The sequence below is a fragment of the Mustela lutreola genome, chromosome 5 (assembly GCF_030435805.1).
Source record: "Mustela lutreola isolate mMusLut2 chromosome 5, mMusLut2.pri, whole genome shotgun sequence".
Lineage (NCBI taxonomy): Eukaryota > Metazoa > Chordata > Mammalia > Carnivora > Mustelidae > Mustela > Mustela lutreola.
In genome coordinates this window covers 52492247-52513006 of record NC_081294.1, presented here as the reverse complement: position 1 = coordinate 52513006, position 20760 = coordinate 52492247, and the positions used below count along the sequence as shown (strand labels likewise).

The following is a 20760-nucleotide window of genomic DNA, read 5'->3' as shown; positions in this document are numbered from 1 at the left end:
ATGTGTCTTACCTAAAGAAGTTCTGGCTGGAACAGCATCCTTATTGATCCAGAAAGATACCCAGGATAGGACAACAATGAGTGTGCAGGGGATGTAGGTCTGGATCGTGAAGTATCCCATCCTTCTGCTCAGGTCAAAGTAGACAGACATGACCACATAATCTCCTGGAACAGAACAAAGATAACACCATACGTACCCTTATCAAACCTGGAAAGCATTTAGAATAGGGAGCCCAGATATAAACGCATGCTTATATGGTCAATGACAAAGGAGGCAAGAATATACAATGAGGAAGAGACAGTCTCCAATAAATGGTGTTGGAAAAGTTTGAAAGGCATATGCAAAAGAATGAAACTGGATGACTAAACTATATACAAAAATAAACTCAAAATCTATGAAAGACTTGAACGAAAGACCTGAAACCAGGAAACTCCTAGAAGAAAATATAGGCAGTAAGCTCTTCAACATCAGTCTTAGTAATATATTTTTGGACCTGTGTCAGGCAAGGGGAACAAAAGCTAAAATAAACAAATGGCATTTATATCAAACTGAAAAGCTTTTGCATAGTGATGGAAACCATTAACAAAATGAAAAGGCAACCTACTGAAATAGGAGAAGATATTTGCAAATGATGTATTTGATAAAGGGTTAATATCCAAAATATATATAAAGAACTTGCATAACTTAATATTTAAAAATCCATTAAAAATGAACAGAGAGGGGCCGCCAGGGTGGCTCTGTAGGTTAAGCATCTGTGTTCAGCTCAAGTCACAATCCCAGAGTCCTGAGATCTAGACCTCCGTTGGGCTCACTTCTCAGTGGGCAGTCTGGTTCTCTCTCTGCCTGCCTCTCCCCCTGCTTGTGCTGTCTCACTCTCTCTCTCTCTGAATAAATAAATAAAACCTTAAAAAAAAAAAAGAACAGAGGAACTGAAAAGACATTTTCCAAAGAAGACATGCATATGGCCAACAGGCACAAGAAAAGATGGTCAACATCATTAATCATCAGGGAAATGCAAATTAAAACCACAGTAATATATCACCTTATACCTGTCACATTTTCTCTTATCAAAAACAAAAAAAAAATAACAAGTGTTGACAAGAATATGGAAAAAAGATAATCACCCACATGCTCTGTTGCTGAGAAAGTAAATTGGCATAGCCACTATGGGAAACACTATAGAGATTCCTCAAAAAAATTATTAGTAGAAATACCATACAATCCAGCAATTCTACTTGTAGATGTTTACCTGAAGAAAACAAAAAGATCTGTTTGAAGAGATATACGCATCCCTGTGTTCATTACAGGATTATTTACAATAGCTAAGATATGGAAGCAACCTAGGTGTCCACCCATAGATAAAGATGTAATATACATACAATGAAATATTACTCTGGGGCATCTGGGTGGTTCAGTGGGGTAAAGCCTCTGCCTTCAGCTCAGGTCATGATCCTGGGGTCCTGGGATCAAGCCCCGCAACAGGCTCTCTGCTCATCGGGGAGCCTGCTTCCCACTCTCTCTCTCTCTCTGCCTGCCTCTCCGTCTACTTGTGATCTCTGTCTGTCAAATAAATAAACAAAATCTTTAAAAAAAATAAATATTGCTCTGCTATAAAACAAAGAATGAAATCCTTCCACTTGTGACAGCATGGATGAACACAGAGGGTATAATGCTAAGTAAAACAGAGAAAGACAAATACTGTCTTCAGTTACATGTGCAAACTAAAAAACAAAATGGAAACAGACTCATAGATACAGGAAACAAACTACTGACTACCAGAGGAGGAAAGGGCCGGGGGTAGGTGAAATAGGTAAAGGTGATTAAGAGGTACAAGCTTGTATTTATAAATAAGCCATAGGGATGTAGTCGATAATATCATAATAATTTTGTATGGTAACTAGATATTGTGGGGATCATTTTATAATGTATAAAAATATCAAATTACCTGACATATACCCAAAACCAATAGGTTTATGCTTCAATATGTCAATTATACTTCAATAAAAAACTGCAAAACATTTGAAAATAAGCATATATTCAGTTCTTGTGTTCACACATTTAAATTGAGAGTTCACGCAAGGGATATGTTGAAAGCTATCTTCTATCCCTTTGGGTTAAAAAAAAAAACAAAACAAAACCCAAACTAAACTGAATTCTGATCCTTTTATAAGTAATGTGACTCTCAGACAGGAGGAAACATTTGGAGTATATTGATAATATCTTCTTCTTTCAAATGTTTCTGGAGGGTGTGGACAGTGTTTCTACACTGTGCCTCTCTTACCTGCAATGACCCTTAAGTTTGTAACAATTTCCTCCTGTTCTCAGGACCTTTCTCCATACAAGCCACAGAGGAATATACTGGTACCTAAATAAATGCCTCTTTTACTCCATTTATAACCAAATTCCTATGCTGAGACATTTTTCTAATGTTTTCATTGAATCATACGGTTTTCCTTCATGGCACTTAACTACGATTCTTAATTTCTCATTTGTGTGGTTATTTTCATAAACTCTTTCCCATTAGGATTTATGAGTTCACAAACAGTGCCTATTTTAGCATTCCATTCCACAACCAGTACTTAACATCCCTTTGACTCCCAATAGGTATTCAGTAACATTTGTTAAATAAATGATCAGAAGAAAGAATGTATTTATAAATTTAAACATGGGGGAAAAAACACACAAAAAATCAAGAAGATGTGTTCTAGAACACTGGGTTAAAAAAAGAGTTTATGTAAATAATCCCTGATAGGAGAGTGATAAAGGAATCAAAGAATAACCATATGGCTATGCATGAGAACAATTTAATGTGACAGTAAGTACCCATTATTAAGCAACAACCTCTGAAAATTTAAAGGTGGGAATTGCTTGCTGGGATTAAGTAAATTTTGATTGGTTCTCTGATATTATGATTCTCTGTGTTGATTTAGTTAGACTTAAGCTACTTAAAAGCATGGCAGTTCATAAATTAGTTTGGTCTCTGCTTTTCTTGTTTAGAATAGGCACGGGCTATAATTATAGGATAAAGACATTTAATTTGAGATGATCCCTATTAATGTCTGTCTGTTTCTTTCCTGTTTCTTTGATCAGAATACTACAGACAAATTCAAGGTCTCAAATTCTAGATAGGGAAAAATGAGAGGTTTATTTCTAAATAATAATATTCAGTGCGCTTTTTCTCCCGATTTTCAGAGTCCTTGAGAGTTTTCTGCATATTTTTAACATGTGTGTGAGACTTTACAAATTATAATATTTTTTATCTAGATAACTTTCATAACTTCTTTTTACTTCTTATTGCATAAGTGAACAAGAATCTACACTTTGGCATTAATGATCTGACTCTTTTAAAGGTGGACTTGAATTTTCTCTCAAGTTAACAAGATAATTATCTCAATTCAATACTCAACTTCCCTTCAGGTCAGATTCTAAACTTCCAAAGCCCATTTACCCATCAATTTCTATTTTAAGGCAATAGCTTCCAAGCATCTTTCATCTTTGCCAGCAAATCCAAAGCTTTTCTACCACTAGATTATGAATTTAAACTTGGGAAGGCCATTTAAAAGCAAAGCATCTTCACTGTGACAGCCTGATGCCTGTCTTATCTCTAAGGCCACATCCCTTTTTGTATTTTTAAAAAACTCTGGGCCAATGAACCTATAAAATCAAATCCCCTGAAAGTACCACATCAGTGATTCCTAAGCCCAAAAGGTTTAAATGCCAACCAAGTCAAAAGTAGTTATTCCAGCCACTTCAAATATATTCCTTCTATTGATTTAGTCTAACATATGATATTTAAAGTCATAGCACTTAATAAATTAGTTGGGTCCTTTTCTGTGTTTATTTTAGAATGTCATAGTCACAGGCTATGATTGAAAAGAGAAGACATATAATTTGAATAACACCCACTAATGTCCATTTTTCTTTATCTTTTTTAAGCTTCTCATGTATGGTTTTAAGAAGAAACAAACTGCCAATATTAATGACCAATGAATTCCAACTTTTTTTTAACTGTGGTGTGAAAATATTTCCTAAAAATTTCCAATGGTAGAAAAGTCTTCTACCCTGTGAACACTTCACATAATGACAAGAAGAATTTTCTGGTTACCTAGAATGAGAACTATTATATACAGAGACTAGGGCTGAATGGATGTATGCTTATATTATCCCTTATCATCAATACCTGTCAGGTTGGTGGGGGAAAAAAAAGAAAAGAAAACATTTCACTTTGTTCCTCACTCATGATTCTCATTATACTTAACTATAAACTAGAGTACATATTATTCTACTAGGTTGACTTGAAGTCAAAATATTGTTTATGCTCTCCTCATGCTCATATAGTGTTAGTGTTGTGCCCTTCTTTCCATTTGTCTAGTCTCTTTGTTTAAGTCAACAAATATTCTGAATCACTGCTCTGCATATAGCCCTCTAGTTTAGGGAGTATGGGGATTAAGACCTATGGAATCTCACAACTGATTCTAGATTAAATAGATTAAGAGGGAAGAAGATAATTTTCTGACTACAATTCAGACAGAGACATGTGTTGAGACAATTCATTAGATCTAACTCTGTCAACACATTCTAGAAATACTTGAATCTGTGGTATACTTCTATGAGGTTGCTTTGCACCACAGGAAAGTAGAAGAGTTGATTGGATACATCTTCATTTGGGGAAACATAAAAAGCATAAAGGAAAATTATTTACACATTTAGCATGTAAAACTTAGAATTCCTTGGTATAGCATGCAACTCTTGATCTTGGGGTTATGAATTCAAGCCCCATATTGGGAAGAGTTTACTAAATAAATAAATAAATAAACATACAGCTTTTTAAAATGTTAAAAGAAAGAGATTGCTTTAGATAATTTTTTTTTTTTTTTTTTTTTTAAGATTTTTTATTTATTTATTTGACAGAGAGAAATCACAAGTAGATGGAGAGGCAGGCAGAGAGAGAGAGAGGGAAGCAGGCTCCCTGCTGAGCAGAGAGCCCGATGCGGGACTCGATCCCAGGACCCTGAGATCATGACCTGAGCCGAAGGCAGCGGCTTAACCCACTGAGCCACCCAGGCGCCCCTGCTTTAGATAATTTTAAAAGGAAAATACAAATATCTCAAAATATATAAAAAACACTATAAATAATAAGTACAGACAAGATGTGAACGAAGAGCTCTTGGTAGGGACATACACTGACTTTTTGAAAGATAATCTGGAAATCTCTCCTTTTTTTTAAAGATTTTATTCATTTGAGGGCAAGGACGTGCACAGGGGGAGCAGGAGAAGGAGAGTGGGGAGCAGGCTCACCACTGAGTAGGGAGCCCAACACGGGACTTGATCCCAGGGTCCTGGGATCATGACCTGAGCTGAAGGCAGACACTTAACCAATGGAGCCCCCCCAGCTGCCCTTGGAAATATCTTTTTAAAGATATATTTAACTTCAAGATATTGGAATAAACACTGCCCCCAAAATGCTTTGTAAATACTACCTTTTAATTGGCACCACACTTTTCTCCAAATTTGCTGTGTTCCCAAAAGAATGATCTAGTCCTTGGGCAGAATCACAGCTCCTGAGTTTATGGAGTCTAGAGAATTATGGGTAAGTAATGACTTTCAAGTTTAATCAGTTGCTAACTTCTATACATGCCACTCCCAGGTGTTTCTGCACCCGTCACCTGCCCACCATTCCCAACAGTGTCTGAGGCTCCTATTAACTTTTCTAGAATTACATTCAACATTGTTCCAGCAACTAGGTCCTGGGATGTCAGAAGGGAAAACAGCCAAACTCTAATTCTTGCCATCAAGGTGTCCTCAGACTAAGAAAAACACAAGGCTATTGCATCACTACTCAATGGCACAAGGGCTCTAACAAAAAATATAGATGCTAATTTATCTTATATACCATAATTAAATGAAGTTTCTGACAAGCACGTTTCTGAAAATTCTGCTTAAATAATTCCAATCTTTGCAAATCTAAAAGAGATCCATGTTCCTCTTCACAGAAAGTCCAAGCCCCTTAGTCTGGCATGGGAGGTGGTCTATAATCTGAATTTAACCTAGACCTTTCTCATTATTCCTTTCATGTAGACAAAGGAAATATTTTCACTTCACACTTGTATGGTTTTTCTGTCTTTATTCTTCCTGACCCCCTCTCTCTCCCAGATTCCTAGCTCATCTCCTTTTCCTCATTCCAACTTCCAGATGTCCCCAGCACCACCACACTATCACACATACATGCTCTGTACTATTACTAGATTTGCGCTAAGATGGTAGTTACCTTAAGTAAAATACAAAATTAAATAAAATTTAAAATTCTATCCCTCCAGTTCATCAAGGGCACTTCAAGTGCTCAGTATCTACATATGGCTAGTGAGTACTATATTGTGATAGTACAGATTACAGAAAAGTTACTTCACCATAGAAAGCTCAGTTGGACAGTGTTAGTTTAGACCAATCTTCCTGAAATGCACTTTTGCTCGTGCCATTCCCTTCAAATTTCTCAGTATAAAATCCATACTGCTTACCATGTTTTTTCTGATCCATTTTACCTTGCTCCATCCCCGCTCTATCTCACACTGTTTACGATCTCCCCGCCTTTAATGCCCTTCCAACCTGATTTACTCTCTATTCTCCTAAGGGGTACTGCTCATTCTTTTGTCTTCATTTGCCATGTTATCTCTAATTTCAGGAATATCCTCTGTTCCTATGTTCGTGTCACACACTTATACACTCCTCCAAACCCTTCAATAAGTGTCCATTATATAGGGATACACTAAAACCCTTTAACTTTTCCTTTAAGACTTTGTATAGTCTCCTAATTACATCTCTAGCCTCATCTTAAATAGTATTTCCTCACATTCCAACTGGTATTCTTCTGGTTCTTTAAAAGTCTCTGCTGCTTCTTGCATTAGGATCATTTCACATGCTGATTCCCTTGGCTGAAAATCTAATACCCCCATCTTTACTTTTAACTCCATTCTTTTTTCAGATGTCAATTTATTCCATCATCAAAGAAGTCCTTGAGTAGATCTAATGTCTTCAGTAAAACCTCATAGTATGGTATGACAATTAGAGAGCCGATCACAGTTTAAAAGAATAAGACTGATGGGAATATGAGATTACAATCTACAATATTAGTTCATGAGTTCCATGAGAGAAGTAGCTATACTTGGTTAGCTAATTTACCTCAGCATCTAGGACAGTGCCTGGTATGCAGGAGGAGTCCAGCAATTATTTGTTAAATGAATAAATTTTTTAGCTTAGAAAGCAATGAAGAAAACCCTGGGAGAACCCTATACTAAAAACATTTAAGACCAAGGCAGAGACGAACATGAGCTTATGAAATATTAAAACTTCGCTTTAGAAATTATTGCTTCTGGAAATATTTTTATTGGATACCTTGCTGAACTTAATCCCCAGAGATGTGAATATAAGGTCACAGTGAGCTGTTAGCAATCTTAACTGCTTGCCAAGAAAAAAAAGGGGGAGGGGAGGGAAATAAGCTGTATCAGAGTGATCACATTATGCTTATTAAAGAATCGATTGGTAATTTGAGTTTCTCAGCCAGATCCAATTAATGAGAGGATAGAACAAAGGGGCTTGGCTGCTGAAAGAGATCAATCAGTCTTTCATCTTATGTCTAATGGGTAGGTGTGATTTTGTTTCAAAACCACCATTTTTATTTCATCTGTTATTTCTTTAAGCTCATAGGCTGAAAAAAATAGCAACTGGAAAAATTACAATGGAAAGTTAAAAGTATAATTTATAATTTTTTCTAGGCCAAATCTATCTTTTAAAGATTTCCTCTGACTTCTCCACTGAGCAAAGAGAGCACAGAATTGAGGTGAAGACCAGGAGCTGCAGTTAGTTAGGTTTCCTAGAAGTAAAGGTGGAGTTAAGAATTCCTGCAAGGGTGAGTGACTTATTAGGGTTTAACTGTTAGAAGAAAGGAAGCAAGAACCAGCAGCAGTGGAAAAAAAGCTAAGCAAAAGTAGGGGAACTTCTAGGAGGTTCTGGAACAAATCGTACCACAGAGTAAGTGCCACCTTGAGGCAAGAGCAGCAGTCAGTTGCACTCTGTAGGCTGTGGTGGAGTGATCTTAATCTCTTAGTTGAGATGGTTCTATTTTGGTCAAAGGCAATTCTGTAGAGAAGGGGACAGTGGTGGGCTATCAGCAGCCACTTCTTATAGCACCTGGAAGATGGGTACTCCAGCTCAGAGAAGATGGGAAGGTGGGGTCATCAAAAATGTCCACTACAGGAATGCCTGGGTAGTTAAGCATCTGCCTTCTGTTCTGGTCATGATCCAGGGTCTTGGGATGGGGTCACCCAGGCTCCTTGCTTTACAGGGAGCCTACTTCTCTCTCTGACTGCTCTGCCAGTCACTCCCCTTGCTTGTGTGTGCTTGCTCTGACAAATAAATAAATAAAATCTTAAAAGAAAAATGTCCACTATAAGGACTGTGATGTCAGACTGGCTAGGTTCAAAAGTCTTATTTCTATCACTAATTGGTTATGTGATTTGGGGAAAGTGTTTAATTCTCTGAGTCTCAACTTCCTTATCTGTAAATAGGAATAATAAAAAACCCCACCTCACAGGGTTATTGTGAAACTAAACTAACAAGAATTAATATATGTGAAGTGTGTAGTATAATTCCTGGCCCATAATAAAAGGCCCATTAATGTCATATATTATTAAAAAGTAGCATAATCTTTGTAATATTATTAACACCATTCTGGCATATATAAACATGGAAGAAATAGTACTCCACATCCAAAGGAGAATCCATTAGAAGGGTCCTAAAATTTATCCATACCAACCAATTTTATCCTCTTAAAGACCATCAAAGATGATTGGTATTTTATCGAAGGACACAGAGCTATCTAGTGGCAGACCCATGACTCTTGCCTCCCAAAGCAGTACTCCTTTTGTAGTAAATAGCCTGTTCATTTTTTTTTAAATTTTTTTTAATTTTTTTTTTTAAGATTTTATTTATTTATCAGAGAGAGAGAGGGGGAGAGAGAGAGCACAGGCAGACAGAATGGCAGGCAGAGGCAGAGGGAGAAGCAGGCTCCCTGCTGAGCAAGGAGCCCGATGTGGGACTCGATCCCAGGACGCTGGGATCATGACCCGAGCCGAAGGCAGCTGCTTAACCAACTGAGCCACGCAGGCATCCCAGTAGCCTGTTCATTTTAAGCCAGTGGTTTGGATCATGGAAATAAAGGTGGGCGCGAAGTGGGCGTAAGGAAAGCAGAAAGATGAGCAATTACTGAATATAGTTAGCATAGAAAGCTGGTTTGGATAACTGGGGGCCCCAACCATAAAGAGAAAAATTCTTTTCATTTGCTCTTGAACCTTATGTGATAAGCATATTACTTTTAGGAAGATGGAAACTCAACTCTACTAAAGTTGTCCTCCTGGAGAATAGCTTTAGATAGAAGGAAGCTTAGTATTTGTAAAGCTTCCAGAGATTAGTGGTTTTCTCTAGGTTTACACAGTGAACCTAACTGTTTGCTAATATTTTGATTTTCTGCATTTCTATACTAGAAAATTCTCTTTACTAGATTTACTAGTGTAAATCACTTCTCTTTTTCCCTTGCTTTAGAAACAAGTTTCATAGATTATTGTGACCTTTTGTAATACAATTCATTATTTTGGGTCCATTACCAAATTCCAACAGTGTCCAAATAAATTCACCTTGAGATTTATATAAGCAAAACAACTCTGTCTCAGAAATCTAAAGCTGAAGATACGAATGAATGCATTTGCCACTTTGATCCATCTAAAAGAAATGCAATTTCTCAGCATAATTAAATCTAACTCCTAACAAACATCTGACTCGATACCAAACATGTTTTCTATCAGTGCAGAATAGGTTGTAGTAGCAGAAAGTACACAGATTGCAGTTCCAGAATTCAAGTACTAGTAATGACACAAACAAGGTCCAGCAAGTAGGGTAAGTTGTTTAAGTTCTTCCAGGAAAATAGGGATAAACACACCTATTACTAAGGTTGCTGTGAAAACCACATTTGCTATTGGTAGAAAAAGTGTTTTTAATTTTTTAGAGAGAATGTATACATGTAATATATTATTACAAAATAGCAGGGTTCTTTGTAATTTTATTAACCCTATTCTGGCCCATATAAGCATAGAAGAAATAGTGCTCCATATCCAAAAGAGAATTGGATAGAAAGGTCCTAGAATTTATCCCTGTCAACCAATTTTATCCTCTTAAAGACCCATCAAAGAAGATTGGTATTGGTATTCTACAGTGTTGGTAAGTAAGCTTCCTCTCCAGTGAAATGTTTTTATCCTTTGTTAAAAGGCTACCTGCAACTATCAGGAACAATAGTCAAACATTCATGAACATCATGAACTTACATGAACATCAGTATATCCATGAACATCATTAATACCATCATTTTAGCATAGTTCACAGATGTGGGTCACAAAAATCATCTCTTCTGTTCAACATGACCCTGAAGCATGGGCTGTTACATATTAACATGGCTTGGTAGTCAAGGTGACAAAATATCCTTTTATGTATGGTTACTCCTCGTGTAGAGTATTACTACAACACCACCAGATCTTCCAATTTATCTCTTTCAGAAGTCCCATTTCAGGGTAAATTTTAAAATGTGAATTCATATTCCACTCTTTGCTCTCTTGGCTCTAAGTTGCTGAAGTATTTTCAACAGCTCAGGAGAGGGAGACCAATAAGAAGCACATACCATAGTATAGTTAAATCTGTCACCTTTGATAAGAAAACTAAACTGGCTTAATAGAGGTATGGCTGTGTATTTGAGAAATCCCAAGAAAAATAGTAGTTTTTTACTTCCAATCAACCATAGGTAAGTGCTAGATAAGGGAGTATTTATTTATTTACTTATTTTTGCTCTTTGTAATTACAGATTATAACTGATTTGTCACAGTTATAATCTGTGACATACTGACATACACATGATGAGATTGCCCTTCCCAGAGGAAAAGAATAGAAATCCTATTTGAGACTTGTAGAAAGAAACAAGACTTCCCAGCATGAAAAGGCATGTCCATAGTTGTGTCCATGAAAAATGGAGTCTTTGGCCATGGGCAGCCATGGTTCCCTCTATTTTTCCTCACCTATTATACAGGAATTTTCACCCTTTTATAAAGTACCTGAAAAAAGAGATTGCACTCTGACTTTCTCCCACTTCATTCTGTTATCTGATAGGCAAAATTGAGATGCTTGCCCACTTATGTGTTTACTTACTGGATAGATCTAATAATTTCTTACATCTGTTCTCCACTTGGTAACATCTCCCACATCAAGCCATGGGATGATTTTTAGAAGTTTGTCTCATCCAGTCCCTACTTTAGGTACTTGATTGTTGCCAGCCTGCTATTTCAAGCAACTAGATGGTCTTGTACACCAACTTCTCCTCTGAGTTGGGTAATAGCAAAAATTAAATTTTGATGAGAAATAGTACCAATCTTCCAAATCACTGCTACCAGCAATAAAGATGGTATTATTTGAATTCTAGCTGTTAGATTTATGAAATATATCTTACAGATGGTTTCAAAATCAGGATGCAAAGAGAAAAATGTTATTAGTGATTTTAATTCAAACCCAGAAAACTTTCCTAGAGAAATAACCATGTCAGTAGAAACACTGTAATTTCTTATTTTATTCATTTGACAGGCCAGGCATAATTTTGTGTTTGAAGCCAGACCTGATTAATCTAACCCAGGCACTGACATTTTCTTAAAGAAAAGACTCTACAGAAGTTGAGAAACTCATGTTATCAGAATACCAAGGTTTCTAAAACAGCTTTGAAAGCAGCTGGAAAAAGAACATCCAAATTCAGGCAACTGCAGGCAATGGTTGGAAAAGGTCAAATCACAAAATGTTCTCCACGATGTCAAATCACTCCTGGGGATACTCTGCAAAATTATAAACTTAAAATCTTGACCTCACTTGCTCTTTGCTCCATGCCCAACTACTCCATTTTAAAGCTTTCTTCCCCTGCTGGAATTCTCTCACCCAGGAAGTTTTGCACTTTGTGATATTCAAGATAATTTTTAATGTGTCTGTTAAAAATTGTTACTAATATTTTTTTTAAGATTTTTTATTTATTTGAGAGAGAGACAGTGAGAGAGAGCATGAGCAAGGAGAAGGTCAGAGAGAGAAGCAGACTCCCCATGGAGCTGGGAGCCCGATGCGGGACTCGATCCCAGTCCCGGGATCATGACCTGAGCTGAAGGCAGTCGTCCAACCAACAGAGCCACCCAGGCATCCCTGTTACTAATATATTTTTTTAAACTCTGCAAATTATATCAAACTACATAGAGTTGGTTCTAAAAAGCTCAACTTCTCTGAAAAAGGAAGCTATATCTTTTGGTAGGGAAAGCACTGGACTCAAAGTCAGCAGACCTGTGCTCTAATTCCTGCCTGTTTAGATCTTGTGTAATCTTGGGTAAATCCTACTTCTTTTCTGGTTCTTTTTGTCTTTTTTATAAAATAAAACTACTTCACTTAGATAGTGGATTTTGTGGGAACCCTACATAAAATGTTAAATATGACTTTAATATTAAATTTATTATTAGTGATATTATTTAAATCTGCATATTTTAAACATATCCAAATTTTGCCAACAGCTCTAAAATTTATGAAAAATGAAGAAAGGAGATATATGACAAAAAAGGGGGATTTCTTAGTTTGATATTAATTTGCTCTATGATCTTAAGCAGCTTGCTTAACTTGTCTAATCTCAGTTTTAGCACATAGAAAAATAGGGATAATAGTCATCCCTCCTTACTAGAATTCTGGTGAAGTGGAAGGATTCCTGTTGAGTGTTTAGAACAGGGACTGAAACATAGTAGATGCTTAATAAATGTCACTAAAAATTATTACCATTGTTTTTTTCCTTTTCCTAATGTTTCCACATAACTCAGAGGCTCTTGTGACCTTGAGAATCTACTTTATATCAGAGCTTGTTCATTTTGATTTGTATCTACAATAAACATCCATTTTTCTCCACCTGTCAGGAAGTCAGAGCTTAGTACCATTCTTTTCTCCTTTAGTTTTAAGACTAAGAATTCTACAGCTGTACACCTGACAGAACCTCTTTTATTATACTGGAATGGCCTTGCAGTCAGACAAGAAAGCACAACAATCTATCCTTTGCCTTCCCCTGACAAGACTCCATTACATACATAAAAACATGAGAAGACCACAGCATCGGGGGGATGTAAGAATGCCCCCTCCCAGGTGACTGGGTGGTTCAGTTGGTTGGGCGACTGCCTTCGGTTCAGGTCATGATCCTAGAGTCCTGGGAGCGAGTCCCCCATTGGGCTCCCTGCTTCCTTCTCTCTCTGACCTTCTCCCTTCTCATGTTCTCTCTCACTGTCTCTCTCAAATAAATAAATAAAATCTTAAAAAACAAACAAACAACAAAACATGTTAAGAATGCCCCCTCCTGGGGGGTCAGCAGGCCTTATACTCAATATGTGATACTGCCCACTCAAGAATACCTCAGGGCTTGTGAGGTGACATGTGTCCTGCCTCTACTCAACTATTAGACACAAGCACCACTTTTTACCCATCAAAAAGCCCTTGCTGTGACTTGAGTAGTAAAGGAAAATAATATAAAGATTTGAGAAAAGCATGCAACCACATCCATTTGCTCATTATGTTCAGGATTCACACCTCAAGGCTTTTCGATTTCTATATCAGAGAATGAGTTCTAGCATCAATCTGTCTGCCACATGGAGTCTTGTGTCTCTTTCATGTTATAAAGGACAGTCTAGATCGGAGGCTGACGCTCAGCATTCTCTGCCCACAGGGAAGATAAGGACTTGTGCTTTTGAGCTAAACAGACTTCTTGGAATAAGTTTTCTGGGAGAAGAATCATATGAACCAAGGTATGTAGTTATTGGCCTCATATCTGGCTCTGCTATTGCATGATTGATATAGGAGATTATTAAAGGCCGCCCAAATCCTTTTCTTTCTTTCTTTCTTTCTTTTTTTTTTTTGAATTGGCACTTGCTTTATTTTCACAGATGGTATTCCATGTCTAATCAGCATCAAGAACAATGGCTTAATGCTCTGCTCACCAAAACTGAAAGTGTCTTTGGCCTCATTATATAGGGAATTTTCAGTACTTTCACTGCTGAATTTGGATTTGATCCTAGGGTGTCATAGCTGAAAGAGAATTCAGAGATCAGGCCAGTTTCTTCATTTTCCTGATGAGAGAGTAAAGCTCTGAGGAATACTGGAGCTTGCCAAAGGTCACACCACAGAACCTTCACCAGAAGCTAGGTCTCTCAATTTACCCCTGAGAACTTTTTTGTTTTCATTAATACTGTCATTTGAATAACTAAACTGTGAGTTATAAAATTGAAGTATGATTTTATGCATTAAAGATTTAATTAGATGTTCTGTCTCCTTTCCCCTGCTTGAGTTCCTAAATAAACTTGAGTTAACCAATTCTTTCTGCAGAATAACTGCGTTTAGATTAGCAAATAAGAAGGGAAAAATTACACTAACTGTAGAGAGCTGTTATTTGCTAAGCATTATTGTTCTCTCAGCATTGAGGCAACAGCCTCTTCGCAGCTGATCACAAGAGATCTCTCAAGGAGAATTTGATGTTAACATCATTAAAATTAAAGCCACTTGGAATCTGGTATTTAAATAATGGCAAGTTGAAGTGCCTTGCTTCCCCTCTCCAGCCTTCTTGGCCGGGAGGAAAAAAAAAAAAAAAATCCTCACTTTTTTTTTTCCCCAAGCCATTTCTTTTCTTTTCTTTTCTTTTTTTTAATTTTTTATTTTTTATAAACATTTATTTTTATCCCCAGGGGTACAGGTCTGTGAATCACCAGGTTTACACACTTCACAGCACTCACCAAAGCACATACCCTCCCCAATGTCCATAATCCCACTCCCTTCTCCCAACCCCCCTCCCCCCAGCAACCCTCAGTTTGTTTTGTGAGATTAAGAGTCACTTATGGTTTGTCTCCCTCCCAATCCCATCTTGTTTCATTGATTCTTCTCCTACCCACTTAAGCCCCCATGTTGCATCACCACTTCTAAAAGACATGCACTTTGCAGAAGTTGTTAACATGAATCTATAGCCCCTGTGGCCCAATCAGTTCTTTGATAACATATTGGATTTGGTGGCATGAAAGAGTAGTTTTTATATATAACCAGGAAAAACCTGGTTTTCAAGGTTATAAATTTTCAATGATATTAAAGAACTGAAAATAGCTGCTTTAAGCTAAATATTTAGTATATCTATTCTTCACAATGCTAGGGAAGAAACTCCATCATGTTTTAAACCTTGTGTCTTTGGTGAACCATGTGCAATCTACCCCGATGTCAAATTCACAAACCCTACACATAGCTCATCTTTTTTTTTTTTTTAAGTTAAAGGATTTTACTTTTATTGATAATTAAGGGTATACTAATATGTATATCTCAAATAAACTTAATTATTTAAGATACACTCCTATTGTAGTCATACAGTTAATAGGGAACAGGAACTAGCCTGCTGGACTAACACATCTGTATTATACATCAACATCAATGGTAATTATTTCCCCAATTCTTCTTAAGAGAAAAATGCCAGACAAGTTAGAAGCAAAAAAATAAAAAATTTAAAAAAATTTAAAAAAAAATTTTTAAATGCCACACAAGTTAGACGTATTTTGGTTTTTCGTTTGCTTGTTTGTTTTTTGTTTTTTGTTTTGTTTTTTTAAAACCCTGTATGTATAAGATAAGTTTAGGCCCTCAAAAACCAGATAAAAAATGAGTGCTGTGAAGTGTGTAAACCTGGTGATTCACAGACCTGGGGATAAAAATATATGTATATAAAAAATATATGTTTATAAAAAATAAAAAATAAAAAAAAAAAAAAAAAAAAATTGGCAAAATAATACAAATGAGAAAAACTGGTTAAACTTCTCAAACATACTAAATTATATCAAATACATCATACCAAGGCATTTTAACAAAATAAAGCATTAAACTGTACTTGGTAGACATACACATTTATTTCTATAGCTACTTCATTACAGATTGATCGACTTTAATCTACTTGAATAAAGAATGATCTGAAAGCTATCCTGACTGAATGTAAGGTGAGGAAAGCAAATATCCGCAGCCATTTTTTTTTTTTCATGAACATGGATTCTACCACTTAATGAAGCCAAAAAGTTTTAGTGGGGGGCGCCTGGGTGGCTCAGTGGGTTAAGCCGCTGCCTTCGGCTCGGGTCATGATCTCAGGGTCCTGGGATCGAGTCCCGCATCGGGCTCTCTGCTCAGCAGGGAGCCTGCTTCCTTCTCTCTCTCTCTCTCTCTCTCTGCCTACTTGTAATCTCTCTCTGTCAAATAAATAAATAAAATCTTTAAAAAAAAAAAAAAAAAAAGTTTTAGTGGGTATGTTTTACTTCTAGTATAGATTCTCCTCATGTAAGATCATAAAAATGCAATACAATGCGATGAGCCCATTTAGGAATTACGTGAGACAGCCCCTGTTAACACAGATAGCTCCAATGAGGGGACGAGAAAAGCTAAATTTGGTGTCACTTGGGCTCATTATGGGAGTAGAATAATCAAGCACAAGGAAGTAGAGCAGACTGAAAATAGGAAGCATCATGCCCTAGCAGTCACTCAATCAAGGTTGATTTGATTGTTTTGAAGATCAAAATAACCTATGTGAGAAATCCACAATGGGTGTGAAGAGTTCAGCCCCATAAGCACACACAGTGCTCAAAGATTAGCCGTATGACCCATCTCTGCAAAAGCTGAAGAAAACATTGCTTGAAATGAACGATAGGGGAAGATCTGTTTTCAAAGAACATGGATACCTGTAAAGGAAATGTTGACATTTAACTTTCAAAACTGAAATTAAAAATGAAGTAGAGCCTGGTATGGGATATGTCTGAAGAGCCTAAGAGCCTTGATTTCCCAGGAGCATATATGAGCCAGTCCTTGAACTTAAAAGCTGTTCAAGATTTTATGAGCACCCTAAAAATTCTGGTACAGAATAGCAATCCTAAAATGACTTTGGCCAAAATGAGCTACCAAAGACCTACACTGAAAGAGACCCCAGTTGGCTGGACCTGGATATGTGGATGAGAGGATCTCAATGACTGCCTGAAAATCCTAATTGCATATTGACTTCACTATCCAATGAGCCTAGAACATTTCTAGTAGGAAAGACATACCAAAGGATTTTAATTATTGGGCAATAGAGACAAAGTGAAAATATGTCTATGACTACACTTTAAAGGTCTTTTAGGCATTTAGGGCTATTCCTTTACTTATTTTTAACTGTTAACACAAAATTACCAAATTAATATTTCTGAAAGAAAATAACAGATTACTACAGTTCTAAAAGTGTCTTCTATAGCTCATCTTTTGTAGAAGGACCTTAACTGTGGTGACATAAACCTTCCCACATTCCCTCATCACTCCTCTATGTAGTTTGACCAATATTCTTATTGAGAAAAGATAGTGATAAAGAATAGACTATAAACAGATTCCCTTTGCTCCTTCTTCTAAACTAATTCCTTTAAACAACTATCATGTTAAAGTAAGTGAAAGGTGTATTAATAGAAAAAGAGAATGCATATAGTTTAGACTTTAGATTTAGAAGAAATCTCAAGGGTCATCTATCTAATCCAGCTCTACCTGAAGCTCAGAGTTAAAATGATACATCCAGGGTCACACAATTAGTTAGCATGGATCTAAAATAGAGAATTCCAGTAGTTTGATTCTCAATTTGAAATTCTCTCATGGTAAATCTTCACTAAAAGTTTTATACCTCTTTGTTGCTACATGCACTGACATAATAACTCAATAACCAAAACCACAGAAATTTTCAATTCCAAATATCAGCTTGTCCAATACCTGCATCTTAGAAATGAAGAAAATGAAGCCCTTACTCTTCAGTCTTCCTCCCAGAGAACTGGAAGCTATCAGCACACTTTACCATGTGTAACATGGTCTAAGAGGGAGAGGGGAGGAGAGAAAGTCACTGTGCATTGGAGAAAATTGATTATCTGCCAGCTGGGAGCTAAGCTTGGAGCAACAGCATTTTGCAAGTACTGATGTTTCCTCCCTACATGTCACAAGAAGGGAAACCTGGGCAGTGTCTAGCATTGTTCCTTGAAGAGTTGTGGCATGCTGTTATGTAAAACAAACGCAGACAAGGAAAGGGATGCCAGCAAACAGTTTCTCTGCACTGTCCCCCGGGGAGAGACTGACAGTGTCTCTCTGCCTCCAGCAGTAAAATAATGCCACTTCTTGAACGTAGGTTGAATGACCGAGATGAAAATCTGAGGTGAAATCAATACACTGTCTCACTGTATCTCTGCCAGGGAAGAAAACTTGGGATAACTAAGCAGGAGAGATCGTTGGCTTGGCATGTAGCCATGTTTTCTAATCCCCAGGAAAGGAAGAGCTTTCAGAAGCAGGACCAGCAGTACTAGGAAAACACAGTTCCCTCCCCCTTTTTCTCGTTAATTATGAGGATCTAAGCAAAAGCATGGTAAAGGCTGAAGCTACACCTCATGTTTTCCATTTCTCTGTTTTTTTTCCTCCTGATGCTCTCTGTCCTATGTGACCAAAGATCTCCTTCCTGCCCCCTGCCCAACTTCACATAGAGGCCCTGCCTTACCTGCTTGCCCTGAGCAACAACACTCTTTGCTCTAAACAAGTTTATGCAATGAACATGGTGTGAGCTTGAGATTCAATCTGGACCTACACCTTAACTTTAGTTCTTACTAGGTAGTCAATTTAAGGCAAGCTACTTAACTCCTTGGAACATATTTCTACATCTACCCTCAACTGTCTTCTGTGTCACATTTCCTCCCTTCTGACTGATCTGGTGGAAAGGAAGACAACATGATAGACCAGGTATCTAATGATTATCTTTCCTAACAGCATTGCATTATATAGGGAAATCCTGTAGTTACTGCTTTAATTCAGTGGACAAGATTCTCAATATTGTGATTTCTGAGTTGTGGCATTTATGAGTCTAGCCTCATATACTACAACTACACTGAGAAGATGGGTGGTCTAATCCACCATTAAGGCCAAACTTCAGTATTGCTCATTCCAATGGATTGGAATTGGAGTACATGATGAATAAGGGTACTTATTCATCAATCCTATACTCTTACAAAAATTTTAGATTAAGTCGTAAACCCTACAGCAGATCATACAGATGGTAATATAGAGAAGATAGACTAAAATACCCTAATACCAACCTAGAATAATCTTAATTTCTTTGAGCATAGTTTTAATTTTGGAGGAAAATCCATTTATCTCCAAATATCTAAAGTGCAGGCAATAGTGAAGATTTTCATCCCCCCCAAAAATGATTTCTAGTTAAAATACACACTTTGGGGGCACCTGGGTGGCTCAGCGGGTTAAAGCCTCTGCCTTCAGCTCAGGTCATGATCCCAGGGTCCTGGGATCGAGCCCTACATAGGGATCTCTGCTCAGCGGGGAGCCTGCTTCCTCCTCTCTCTCTCTCTGCCTGCCTCTCTGATTACTTGTGATTTCTGTCTGCCGAATGAATAAATAAAATCTTTAAAAAAAAATACACACTTTGTCACTGTTGGAGATTTGATAACTGTTAAAAATAATCCTTAATACCAATTAAGGAGCTTCAGCCAATCATAATCTCTTAATCTCTATTATTTATGTGTCTGTACTTAACTTTTTTTTCTCTCTTATCATCCATTAGTAGTGCAACTGCTGAATTCTAATGACAGCAGGTTTGCAGAGGTAATGATATCTGGGAATTTCCTCTGAAATTTTAGAATTGTAAGTTTTAAAAAAGGAAGATTGATTACTATAAAAAACTAAATAGATTTATAGTAACCAATGTTTATTGATCATCTGCTATAAGCCACTCCCAGTGGAACTGAAGATAGAAGGGTAAATGAGAAATTCTCAGCTCACGAAGTGCCACCCATGTACAAAGAGAGGTAAATAGGCAATTCATAGCACTCTTACAAGTGCCGTGAAAGAGAATAAAAGAAGAGAGATGCAAACATTCTCAGAGGTTGCTTCATCTCAACTGAATCAGGACAGAAAGAGTTATCAGGTGAAGAATGAAAGTAAATGGTATGTAGAAGAAACAGCAGGTATAAATTCCCTGAGGCGTGTAAGAGCCTGAAATATTTGGGAAATTACAAACAGTTCTGTGGGTATACCATAGAGTGTCAGGACTAAGTGAAGGAAAAGATAGAGAAGGAACATTTGGAGAAGTAGACATTGAGGTTCATGCATATAATGCTAAGGAATTTGGGATGCAACCTGGGAGCAATGCAAAGCATTCCCTAGGCATTCTACCATGATTATCAGAGTGAATAAGGAAACCTCATGATAACATCTGTCTTCCTCAAAAGTTTCCACTCTAAAGGTGTCAGGTAAAGTTTCACACTTGGTATAATCTCATCTACCCATAACACAGGTCAACAGTGAATCCACATACTAGTCTAAGACAATAATTTCCCTAGGCTTTTCCAGTCATCAGGGAGCAACTGAGAAGGGGCCTGGATCACAGACTGTGTAAACATCTGATCTGCAGAATGGTTTTTCTCATCTATGAGGGTAAAGATGGAGCCACAGATACCCTCAACATACCCTCCTCCCCAGGCATACTCTCAACAACCCCAGCAGTAGCTGCCTAGAATGTTGCATGTTGAATCCATGTGGTCAGATCATTTTCCGCTAATTAAAAATGTTAACTCTTGGTTCACTCTCATACTCTCTGAC

At 37.1% G+C, this 20760-nt stretch overlaps 1 protein-coding gene across 2 annotated transcripts in view; it reads right to left on the bottom strand.

The window, feature by feature from the left end:
- Positions 1-20760, bottom strand: part of GABRG2 (gamma-aminobutyric acid type A receptor subunit gamma2) — a 106302-nt gene that overhangs the window by 17497 nt on the left and 68045 nt on the right. For both annotated transcript variants that reach the window (XM_059174229.1, XM_059174230.1), the window contains exon 7: positions 12-164. In XM_059174229.1, coding sequence (XP_059030212.1) covers positions 12-164 — 153 coding nt within the window. The remainder of the gene's footprint in view (positions 1-11; positions 165-20760) is intronic.